This window comes from Microcebus murinus, chromosome 6 (assembly GCF_040939455.1).
Source record: "Microcebus murinus isolate Inina chromosome 6, M.murinus_Inina_mat1.0, whole genome shotgun sequence".
Taxonomy (NCBI): Eukaryota; Metazoa; Chordata; class Mammalia; order Primates; family Cheirogaleidae; genus Microcebus; species Microcebus murinus.
Window position 1 is genome coordinate 79,093,045 of NC_134109.1, and position 13,360 is coordinate 79,106,404.

At 37.3% G+C, this 13,360-nt stretch overlaps 1 protein-coding gene across 1 annotated transcript in view; it reads right to left on the reverse strand.

Moving 5' to 3' along the window:
- The window catches only part of FSIP1 (fibrous sheath interacting protein 1), a 69,648-nt gene that overhangs the window by 5,651 nt on the left and 50,637 nt on the right, over positions 1-13,360 (reverse strand). Inside the window, exon 9 of the mRNA XM_076004238.1 lies at positions 5,143-5,301. Within this exon, the coding sequence (XP_075860353.1) occupies positions 5,143-5,301 (159 nt within the window). The remainder of the gene's footprint in view (positions 1-5,142; positions 5,302-13,360) is intronic.

Consider the following 13,360-nt stretch of genomic DNA (forward strand, 5'->3'; position numbering starts at 1 on the left):
TTGCCTGACAGTACCAAAAGTAGGGGAAAAAAATCTTTCAGGCAAAAATTGGTTTTATCACCTTGGAATACTACCATGAAATAAAAGAAACCTTGACCACATTGAAAGCTTAACATAGAAAAACAAAGAAATATAAACTTCAAAGTAATCTATAAAACATAGGTGGCGAGAACAATTTCCCTGATTAACTGTGAATGTCTGGCAGGTTGGCATTGGAAACAAGAACCTCTGAAGTAACTTCTTAATTATTCCTCACTTCAGAAATCCATGCCCTTGTGGCACACTTCTATAGGCTTTGGATATGAGCAGATGATCAATAAGATTTCTGTGCCTATGGCTAGCACACATTTAAAATTCCTAGATTTCTGCCCTCAATCAGTCTATTAAGCACATTTGAGATGGAGTGGCCTCCATAGCCATTACTGGAACTGTGCAAATCTTTGAATCAATAATAAAACATCTTTCAGGATTACATGTCCAATAATAGTCAATATGTTCTCAATTTTAACTAATATTGAGACAGAAAGAGACCAAAAAAAGTTAATTGTTGCCATCAGCAATAACAGTGTGATCTTGGCAAGAAAAGAGATAAATACAACTACAATTTTCCTCAATCAAATGTTTGTTAATATTTTGTTGATCTTACAAATTGTGTACAACTAAATCAATATTTTAAGAACAAAAAAATAAATCAAATTAAGGAAGATCTTTATATTCAATTAAATGAGTTGGTTTAAGAACAAAGAAATACCTCTTGTCAATGACAGCCATTTCTAAAGACCTTCTCCCAACCAGAAAAAAAAAAAAAACAAAAAAAAAAACTAAGCATGAACTGGAATTCTAGATTTAGTAACACTGATTGCATGAGAGATGAATAAACTACGCTTTTATACAAGAGCCAAACTGAATAGAATTTATTATTGAATCCAGTTGCTAAGGATTTTAAAAAGTGATTGCTTACATAACTCCTCTATCTTAGATATTTCTGGATTATGCTGGAATCTAATACATTTACAAATAAGAAATACAGTAACTAAATTATGGAACATCACTCAATTTTATGGTGGGATTTACAATGAGTGGAAAGAACTAACTGATTTGTTGGAGGGTTAGGAGGTGAATACAGAAAGGTATGCACAGTTAAACCACAGATTTTAAGAAAAAAACTGTTTCAATTAGTTCTTTTTTGCTAAGATGAAATGAAAATAAAAAGCAGATGTAAAAACTACAACCACATGACATTATTCACATTACAGAAATAGCAGTAATATGCCATTCTTTCTTTCGAATGTGACCACATGCTTTGTTTTACACAAAGGAAATCAGATATGTAAAAGCCAAATGCTGCTTTTAAAACATTGCCATAAAGTTAAGTGCTGGGCCAGGGCACCTATTTGAGAACATTGCAACCAGCAAGCTCAGAAGGAAAAGGAGATTTCTTACCTGCCCTTTCGCTATGACCAACACTTCCTTAATCTCTGAGCCACATTTCCAGAGTCCCTCAGACTATTCTGAGGCAGCCACATGTATAATCTTAAATCTATGTGCCTACCAATTTAGTACCTTATAATTACCATAGACAGGTAAGTCAGAAAGCCTGTGTATTTCAACTTGTTCAGGAAACTGTTTTCTTGACAGAAAGGAGAGGAGAGGAGAGGAGAGGAGAGGAGAGGAGAGGAGAGGAGAGGAGAGGAGAGGAGAGGAGAGGAGAGGAGAGGAGAGGAGGGGAGGGGAGGGGAGGGGAGGGGAGGGGAGGGGAGGGGAGGGGAGGGGAGGGGAGGGGAGGGGAGGGGAGAGGAGGGGAGGGGAGAGGAGAGGAGGGGGAGAAGAAGGGAGAGGGGGAGGGGAGAGGAGGGGAGGGGAGAGGAGGGGAAGAAATCTTCAAAGAAATTTTTTAAATATCCCTTCATCAAATAACATTTTCTTTTTTTGTGCTCCCATAGAATACACTTTCTGTACTTTTCATAAGATCAGTGCCCATCCTGTGGTTCTTCCTGTTGCATTGTATAGTCACTCCACAACTTGTTCCATCTTTCCATCATATCCAACAGTATCCTACAAGCTCCTTGAGGCCAGACACGAAGCCTCATACCAGTCTGGATACTCGGCATTAGCCACCACAGCATCTCCTATGATGTAAGTAGGGCCTCAAAAATGTACCAATGGCCTGTGCAGGGGCTGGACAAGTAACATGAACGAATGAAGTGAGCCTCACTGCCTGCCATACCACATGGAGCAGTGGATACTGCAGCAAACAAGAGACTGTGCCCCACAGAAAGAGCAGCTGCTACTCAGCTCAATCCAGTAGTTGCCAAGGAAGGATTCAGGTCTAATGTTGCCATATTTTATAATTTTTCAAGAGAGAAACTAGAAATCTGGATTTTTATATGAGTCCATCTAATTTTTAAATGTTGGCCTAAAAAAAATTTTTAAACCCTTTGTGGGCTAAAGGAAACCCATCTGGGAGCTTAATTTGACCACAGGCCACCAGTTTGCAGCCTCGTGGTGTATAGCAGCAGTCTTGCCCTGTGTCTCTGACCCCTCTGCCCTCTTCACTGGCTCCTTTTCCTCCTCCTGTCCCTCACTTACGGAAATGGACTTTCTGGATATTCCCTGGATGTGCTCTCTCTCTCTGCTCTGAACCCCCACAGCACTTTAATTATAGCCTTCTGCAGCACTTACCTATGTTGTCTTGTACCACAGTTATCGAGTATACTCAATGCCTCCCATAGGAAATAAGTTCCCTAAATCAATTATTATTATTATTATTATTATATCATCATTGGTCAAGTCTGTGTCAGACACTGTGCTAAACCCTTTATGTGTACTATTATTACTCAGCTATTCTTTATAAGTATCCTAAAGAATATTATTACTATTTTATAAATGAGGAAACTGAGGTTTAAAGAGCTTCTAATTCATGCCCAAGTTCACAGAACTCGAAAATGTTAGAGCCAAAACTTGAAGTGAGGCATTTTCACTCTAAATTATTATATTTGCCTGACTCATCTTTAAGTTCCATACAATCCTTACATGCAGTGAGTACTCAACTAGTATTCGTTGAATTGATTGTTTAAAAACAGAAATTTATATTCCACTTAAAAGACATGCTTTCTTAAGAATCATAGAGAAGAATTACTTAAGAAGGTTTGCAGGCGAGTTAAAAATAAAAATAAAATGAACATGCCATATGAATATCTGTGGTTCAGCAATAGATGGGAGTCTATTCACCAACTAAATAGATACACAGGGTTTATCCAAGATACAGTGTATTTATTCAAAAAGAGTTTGAATCCAAAAATAATATGCATAAAATAATTTGCCATGTTATCATTTCTGCTTTGAAAATTCAATGTGCAATGCTGGTTTTAGTTAGAAATGAGGAAATTCCAAGAGGAAATTGAAAAAAGCTCAAAAGATATTCTTTTCTGCATGCAAGAAGCATCAATTATTTCTTTTCAACAACTATGTTGTTACATTTCTGTTTCTGCATCCAATGGGAGTCCCAAAATGCAGTTTTCTCTTTTCTTTCTAAATATATGTTGTTTCATATAAAAATACATAATCTAAGTATGTAACAAAAATGTAATGTACTGATTTTTCCTTTCATTATTTTTAAATAGCTAATCTGAACCATAAATGTGAACTCTGAAAATGCTATTTAGATGATGACGATGATAGAATCTGACCATAGTCACGTTATATTTGAAGTCCTAATGGCTAAACAAATCTCTAAATTCTCAGTTTCTTTCAAGAATAATATTTGACAGCCATGAAAAAGACATTTTCTATCTTTAAGACCATTGTTCAGCTTTGAGATTTCAGATACTCTTGAAATCTAACAACAACCAAAAGATTAGCTGAAACATGAAAATAACGAAGAATATCTCCAAATAATTTATTACCCCATCTAGGATTCCTCCTTTTAAGAAATGGAACCCAGTAACATAAGCTTATGTTTATAAACATAGCTTATGTTTATAAACGAAGCTTATGTTTATAAACATAAACTAGCCTAACTCATGTCAAAGTCCTGGGGTACATTTAGGTAGGGAAAAGGATTCCAGTTCTTTTTGTTTCCCAAGAACTCTGATCCCAATGCAGAATTTATATTAATGGTGGGAACACTACCACCACTACTGCTGTCTAAAGGGATCATAAGCAGCTATGCCTGTCTCTTAGAAACATAACTGAAAGAAGCTGAGAGCTTAGCCTCCATAAAGGATTTGACAAAGAGTCATCACACTTTCTTTGGAACATCTTGATACTATTCCTTTACCCTGAGATAGTTTCAAATGCCCTAAACCAACATCCCTAACTTTCAATTGATAGCTTGGAGAAAGAACTCACTATAAAGCAGAAGTATTACCTATAGGCTACTGATATTTAAATCTTTTGATGCACCAAGAAAATCACAGCTATCTACAATTATACAGAAAATGATTCAGCAAAACTTTTACAAAGCTGGTAGAGGGTTAGCAGAATTATAAAAGAGTAGTCTCTTCAGTCTACCACCTAATGCCAAACTAGATCCCATGAAGTACTGAAATATAGGAACAGCGGGGAGAAGTTTTCTTTTCCAAAGCTGGTACTACTCTATTACTCTATACCCTCTACCAGCTTTGTAAAAGAATATTTGAGGGAACTATTGAGAGAAGAAATACATTCCTTTCAAAACTCTCACAGGAAAGGAGTCATCAACATCATGTGCTTCATGGCTTGATGTTAAATTAAAGGAACTAGAAGAATACAGCAGAGTAAGGAGTTGCTACCATTGTTAATACCTAGTACCAGAGGAACAAAGAAAAATAAGGCTCTCGAAGAACTCATAAGTGCTGTATCAATTTTCTTCCCTCTCATCTCTCCTGATCATGATCAAGAATCAGCTTAAATTATGGAGATATAATAATATTAAGATAAATATTTCCTCAGTGACCGCATCCCAGAAAATTACCAAATGAAAGAAAAATGAGTAGAAAGTGGAACTAACCAAAGGAAAATATACCCTTTTATAGCAACTATAATTACTGCAGTTGTAGGCATGTAAAAAGCGATTGATAAACACGTAGATTGTAAAACTGTGTGAACTAGCTTTAGCACACATAAATCTGAACAGTCTGTGTGCTCTTGTAGTAAATATACCTGATCATTCTGATTTTCAAGTATTGGAGAAAAGCTGGAAATTATCGGAGAGGCTGCAGACAGTTCTTGGAGTTTTAAATTGATTTCATCAAGCTGCTGATGCTGGGTGACTGCAAGTGTGTACCCTTCTCCTGGAACCAGCCATCCAGACTGATCACCCTAAGAGGAAACAAAGGTTACCACGTCAGCTCCGTGCTGTATTTTTGCCAAAATATAACTTTCAGACAGCTCCGTTAGTACTCAAGACTTCACAAAAACAAACAAAAATAAGGCCAGGCGCGTTGTCTCTCGCCTGTAATCCTAGCACTCTGGGAGGCCAAGGCGGGTGAATTGCTCAAAGTCAGGAGTTCAAAACCAGCCTGAGCAAGAGCGAGACCCTGTCTCTACTATAAATGGAAAGGAATTAATTGGCCAACTAAAAATATATGGAAAAAATTAGCTGGGCATGGTGGTGCATGCCTATAGTTTTAGTTACTTGGGAGGCTGAGGCAGGAGGATCGCTTGAGCCCAGGAGTTTGAGGTTGCTGTGAGCTAGGCTGACGCCACAGCACTCACTCTAGCCTGGGCAACAAAGCGAGACTCTGTCTCAAAATAAATAAATAAATAAACAAACAAATGAAAAAAAATAAATAACCAAGTTAACAGTGGGGTAATGAAAGCAAAAAATAAAATATTTTAGGTTTTTTTATCTGCCAAAACTGTGGATAAAGTATCTTCTTAGATTTTGTGTGTTTTTTCACCTGTGGAATAACTCTTAGTCTGGTTTCATAGTCTGATCCTCCCAACATTCTCATTTCTCTACTTTCAAAAAAATGTTTTATGATAGGTTGAATAGAAAGAAATTAGGTTTACCCTGTAATGGGACATGGTATTTTCAAACTTTGTCCCTTAAAAGTAACGCAGGGTCTATAAAGTCAGTTGCTTGGCTTTCATGAACTTAATTGATCATCTAACTCTCATTCAACTAATATTAGTCTTGTATTATCTTTCAAAACCCATTCATAACATTCATTCATAAATCTCATGCTGAATGCCTACTGTGCACAGGCACTGCGCTGGGCACTGGTGAATCAATATGAATCTTATAAGGTTCTACCCTCCCGGAGTTCTCAAACTCTTGGCAGTAACAATTTTGACAAGGTGCGAAGAGTGCTGATAAGCCCTGGGCACCATGGGAAGCAGTGAGAGTCAGCTAATCTCTGTGGGCAGGAAGGAGCAAGGAAATGAAGTGGTTGGAGAAAGCTTCCAGGAGGAAATAGGGCCTTAATGAAAGAAACATGATTGGTTCTTTACTTTAAAACAAGAACTAGTGAGGGCAAGACTGGAGGGAAAAAAAAAAAAACAGCTAAGAAGCAATAGCCATAATCCTGAACAAAAGTGATGAGTGCCTGAGCTAACGAAGGTTTCCTGAGTATGGAGAACATAGAAGAGATTCCAGAGATACTTAGGAAGTAGAATTTACAGGACCTGGAGATGATTTTATGGAAGAATAAAGGGAGAATTAATGATCAAGACTAAAAAGCAAGTTCTTGATTTTGTGAAGTAGGTGGATGGTGGTCACATGGTCTAAACTATGGAATGTAGATGCAGTAAGTTTGAGGAGGAAAATGATGAATTCTTTGGGATCTTATGAAATTCACACACATCCCTAGGATATCCACAGATTACGTTAGGCAGTTAAATATTGTTATCTGAAGTTCAAGATCGACATTAGGGATTAAATAAGCATTTTGGACTCACCACATGTCTACAGTGGTTCAAACCCTTGGAACTATGGGAATGGATAAGGTCACACAGGGAAGCAGGTAGTGCAAGAAGAGGACAGAAGAATCACGAAGAACATTTAGAATAAAGTGGCAGATTGGGGGACAAAGAAGCTTAAGAATTTCATACCCTTTCCTTGCATGATGCTAATACCAAGAATCAATCCCTGGTGGTAACCAGAACTATAGTAAAAACTTATGCAGAGGCCGGGCGCGGTGGCTCACGCCTGTAATCCTAGCACTCTGGGAGGCCGAGGCGGGCGGATTGCTCGAGGTTGGGAGTTCGAAACCATCCTGAGCGAGACCCCGTCTCTACTAAAAATAGAAAGAAATTAATTGACCAACTAAAAATATATATATACAAAAAATTAGCCGGGCATGGTGGCACATGCCTGTAGTCCCAGCTACTTGGGAGGCTGAGGCAGGAGGATCGCTTGAGCCCAGGAGTTTGAGGTTGCTGTGAGCTAGGCTGACGCCACGGCACTCACTCTAGCCTGGGCAACAAAAGTGAGACTCTGTCTCAAAAAAAAAAAAAAAAAAACTTATGCAGAAAGGTTTTTATATTTGTCTCTTCCTGAACAGTGTTGGTAGGGAACAGATCACCACCAGATGCTCCTTCTCCCTATCCACTGGTATCAAGACAAGCAAATGACCTAGGTTCAGCCAACCAGAAGAAAACACCCTAAATTTTGAATCTTCACAGGTACAAAGATGCAGGGAAATGACTAATAGTGACAGTAGCAGCAGAGAGAATCCAGCATTGGCAGCAGCGACAGCAGCAAAAGTGACCATCTATCAGGGACAAGTGTCTGGTGCCTGTGGAGCTGGGACTGCCCCTAACCAGCCTGTGCCCAAGGAGCTCCTATAGCCATATGTTTCTGGCTAACTTGACATCTGCCTGGCTCTCCAAGCTTGGCTTTACAAACCTGGCTCCAAACTTCCCACTGAGTCTGTGAGCTACCCAAGTCTCCCGATAAATTCATTTCCTATTGTTTTAGACCAAGTCCATCTCTGTTACTTGCAACATAGAACACTAACTGATAATGTTTGTTGGCATTTATTTATAATAAAGAAGAGATACAAAAAGCCCAAATGTCTAAAAACAGAGGAAAAGTGGGTATATTGTAGTATTGCCATATAAGTTTATGATATAGTAATAAACATTTTTAAATATATGTGTAAGTTCACACAATTATTTTAAAAACATATTACCTAATTACTCACAAATAAATTCTGGTAATTTTTCGTGAACAAAAGTGGCATAAATATTCTATGACCTAAATGAGAAATGAAAATCACAAAAAAAGTAAGAAATCAATGAATAGTGATTAGCAAATTTTGAATCCTTGTTTAAATGGAATTTTTTATGACACTGGAGTTAAAAGAGCATGTCTGATTAAATTCAATAAACATTTAAATTTTTCATTCACTATGCAATTACAGAAAGAAATTATATGTAATAGGTAGTAGATGATATCATTTTTTTTTTCTGTCTAGCACCTTCTAGACACCAACACTACATATGGGGAATTTCTGGCTTTTACCACTCTTACTTTCCCAAGACAGAAATCAGAAAATGCTCTTAATCAGACTCCCTTACAGCTGGGGTTCAGGCTGGTAACCAAGGGTTCACCAACCAGACTCACCCATTCAACCCCGTTAGAGTAAGTAACCTGAGTTCTGATGCAAAACCCGTTTGAGGGCAATAGTGGCAGTAGAGACATCTGGCTTAGGAGGTGCCATTTGTTGCAAGTGTGAGTTCCCAAAATAGAAGGAAATATTTTTAAAATTCCAAATATATATCTTAGAAATATTCAAAAGAATATTATGTCCATTAAATTAAACATGCCACTATAAAGAACGACCAGAGTCCTGGGGAATTAAAACATAATTATCATTTTATTCATCTTCTTTAAGTTCTTTAAGTTGTATAGTTACTTGTCAAAGATGAGGTTGGAAGGCACCCCATATAAAGGAAAGGGCAAACATTTGAAAACACAGAGGTTTGAAATAACACAGAGAATTTGAGGAATGGCAATAAGTTTGGTATGGTTTGAAAATACAGCGAATAGGCTCTTTCCTCAAAGTTGTCCTAAATTCTTTCTGCTGCTCTTATCTTCCTCCTCTGAATTACTATTCTAACATGTGTCACCATCTATGTGGCTTTATACAGAATTCTGTATTTTATGTTTTTCACCCATACCAGATAATAAGAGGACTTGCAAAAAGAACTTTCAGCAAATACAAGTGTAAAAAAATAATACTTGTAAAAAAGAAACCTCAGATGAAGGCTGAGGGCTGCATGGATAAATGGCAGAGTAGACGTGGTTGAAACTCAATTTGCAAAACTGTAAAATTAGCTCATATGAGCAAAATGATTAAAAAAAAAAAGATGAACATTACAGAAAAAAATGTTACAAGACCTGGAGGAGAGAGAGATACAAGAGGGACTAAATCATATCCATCTGTGGCAGACATTGTCTATTAACTGACCTGATCCTATCTTCTAATTTCCCTCTTCCTTGCCTACCTCTGCTACAAAACAAGAGAAAGCAATATACCTGAATCCCCCTTCTCCTTTGCAGAATGTACAGAACAAATGGCTGTGTGACACAGCTTGGCCAGTGAGATGCAGGTTGAAGACACCATTATCATCCCAAATGAAAAGCCAAAGCCTCAAAGGAGGGTCTCTCTGCCCTTTAAGGGGCAATTTTACAAACCTAAACACAAAAGCCACATTAAGAATGTAAAACAGGAAAATAGAAAGACACTAGCTACTTATTCCTGGATTTCTTGTTACCAAAGAAAAATAAACTCCTTACTTCTTTAAGCCACTGTTTATAAAGTTTTGTGTTACTTCCAGCCAATCACACTCCCAACTGATAACACGTTTTATAGGTATCCCAAAAGGAAAAGAGATGATGGAAGGGAAAAAATAATAGAAGATAATTTCCTGAACTGAAGAAGGATTTGAACTTTCAGATAGAAAGGGCCTACAAGGGACCTGGCAGGAATAAAAATGATTTTAAAGACACACATAGATAGCATCAGATAAAAGTTGTGAACCCCACAATAAAGAGAAAATCATGGTTCCAGAAATAAAAGATTTTACATCTAGAATTTAGTCACCTCCTAAGCTAACATTCAAGTGAGGAAAAATAAATAAATTTTTGAATATGCAAGCACTCAAAAATTATCCACATGACCCTGTTTCTAGGAGGAAATTTTTTTCAAAAAAAATTCCAAAAATAATTCAAGGAAAATGATTTATACAATAATAAGTTGAGTCCAAACATAGTTTAAGATGTGGCTAAAAATTTTGGTGAAATTTGGTTGAAAAAAATTCCTAAAATACAAGAAGCATATTGTTTTTAAAGGGAAAGGGAAAAACTTATAATATTCTAGAACTAAAATTCCAGATGATTTCAATACATCTTAGAGGAAAGGAAATGGGATAAAAGGGAAATAAAAGCATACCGAAAATCCAATCTTGTTAAGATACGAGATTATAGAAACTAATTATTAAAGTTGAAAAGAAAATATACATTTTAATGTATTTTTAAAATTGAGGATTAACAGAATCAGATCAGAAATAGGATTCTGAATTTCTAAACCACAAGAGGAAAAGGATATAAAATAAAAAAGCAAAACAAATATGATGTATAAAATATAAAATTTGACATCAGGAAAAGACCCAAAAAGTATCAGTGGTCATAATAAATGTGAATAAATTAAATATGCCCATTATCATATAATAAGGAAATAATAAAAAAAGATAAAGAATGAAAAACACAACAGCAAAAACAAAAATCCAGCTATACAGTATTTATAAAAGATCTACCTAAAACTAAAATGATACAGCAGAGTGTAAAATAAAGAGAACGTCAAGACATTATACTAGCAAAATATTATTTAACAAAAATCCATTGTTAAAGCATTCCTAGAATGTATAAGGAAGATCTTTCACGCCATACTTTGATACCAGAGTATGAGAGACAGTGGGAAGCAGTTTGCACAACTTTACAATTAATAACAAAACCAGAATGAAACAGATCCCTTAATTCTTACTGTTATCTGAGCTTTTGTTAGTGCAATAAACAGATTACAATCACATGTCACTTAATGATGAGGATACAGTCTAAGAAATGTGTTGTTGGGTGATTTTGTCATTGTGTGAACATCCTAGAGTGCACTTACACAAACCTAGATGGTATGTAGCCCATGACACACCTAGGCTATATGGTCTACCCTATTGCTCCTAGGCTATAAATCTGTACCGCATGTTACTGTACTGAATACTGTAGGCAATTTTAACGCAATGATAAGTATTTTTGTATCTAAACATACCTAAATATAAAAAAGTACAGTAAAAATAATATATAAAAATTTTTTAAATGGTACACATATATAGGATACCAATGTAGTTTGAATGTTTGCCCCTTCCAAATCTCATGTTGAAGTTTGATCCCCAGTGTTGGAGGTATGGTCTGGTGGGAGGTGTTTGGGTCGTGGGGGCAGATCCCTCATGAATGGCTTGGTGCCATCCTTGCAGTAATGAGAGTTTCTGCTCTATTAGTTCAGTCAAGAGCAGTTGTTTAAGAGCCTGGCACCTACTCCACTTTCTCTTGATCCTTCTCTTGTTATGTGACATGCCTACTTCCCCTTCACCTTCCACCTTTGATGCAAGTTCCCTGAAGCCTTCACCTGATGCAGATGCTGACACCACACTTCTTGTACAGTCTACAGAACCATGAGCCAAAGAAACTTCTTTCCTTTATAAACTATCCAGTCTGTGGTATTCTTTTACAGCAACACAAACAGACTAAGATGGGCACTTACCATGAATGGAGCTTGTAGGACTGGAAGTTGCTCCCGGTGAGTCAGTGAGTGAGTGGTGAGTGAATGTGAAGGCCTAGGACATTACTGTACACTACTAAAGACTTTACAGACACTGTATACAGGATACACTAAATTTATATAAATATTTTTTCTTTCCTCAATAATAAATTAACCTTAGTTTACTGTAACATTTTTACTTTATAAACGTTTTAGTTTTTATAACTTTTGACTCTTTTGTAGTAATACTTAGCTTAAAAAAACACACTTATAGCTATACAAAAATATTTTCTTTCTTTATATACTTATTCTATAAGCTTTTTCCTATTTTTAAAATTTCTTAATTTTTTTTTTTTTACTTTTTAAACTTTTTTGTTGAAAATTAAGACACAGACATACACATTAGCCTAGTTCTACATAGACAGGGTCAGGATCATCACTTCACTGTCTTCTGCCCCCACATCTTGTCCCACTAGAAGGTCTTCAGGGGCAATAAGATGCACAGAGCTGTCATCTCCTATGATAACAATGCCTTCTTCTGGAACACCTCCTGAGGACCTGCCTGAGGTTAACAGGTTAACACTTTTTTTCTAATGAACAGAAGGACCACACTCTAAAATACAACAGCTACAATGTCACTGGGCAATAGGAGTTTTTCAGTTCCATTATAATCTTATGGTACCACTGTCACATATGCAGTCCATTGTTTACCAAAACATCATTAAGTGGCACATGATTCAGCATCATTGTGTGGCACATGAATCAGCCAATCCAAAACATCTCAGAATGATGTAGGCATTTAACAGTTTGCCTTACCCAACCCTTCTTCACCAGCCTCAGACATAGCAGCACCTTCATCTGTTCCTAGACACAGTCCCCACTGTGCCCTCAGCATCTCAAAAAAGATTAGTTAGAGGTTGTAATCTATGATATTCTGTGAATTTGCTTTTGGTTTGGGGTGAAAGGGCAAGACATTTTGTTTGCCCACACAGAACTTTTTAAAATGGGATTAGTTGTGAATAATTTAAAAGTTTAATGTTTCCCATAAAAATACGAATTTCTAGCTTCTCTTGGAAAAACGGAGGATTCAGGCAGCCCTGGTCTGAGATTTCCACATGGCAGCCACCAGCTGACGCTGAGTGCTGGCTCCCATTGGGCTGGGCATAGCCCCCGCCATTGGCCACAGATATCACTGCACATGTACTGCTTTTATACCTATAGCAAAGCTATCATATGAATTTATGTGTCCCTAGATATGGAGACAAAGACAAGGATTCTTTTTCAAGCGACTCATTGGTGGAATACCTTTGGGATCAGGGGTGTTAGGGAAACAGGCTAGGACAAGGGCACAAAGCCAAGCAAGGATGTGGTCTCAGCTAAAGACCAGCTTCAGTATGATCCCTGGGGAAGCTCTGGAGGACACATTGCATCACAAAGCTAAACCCATCTTAAGGTGAAGGGACTGGGGTGGCAAGGGGGTGATATTCTGGGTTGTTTGACTCCCATTTGGCTCAGGCAATTCTCAAGGTAAGGAAATAGCTGTGCACTCTTAGCACAAGGCTGGGGGACAGATATACAAACAGGTGCCAGGGAAAGGGGAAATGGGAACAGGTGCCGGC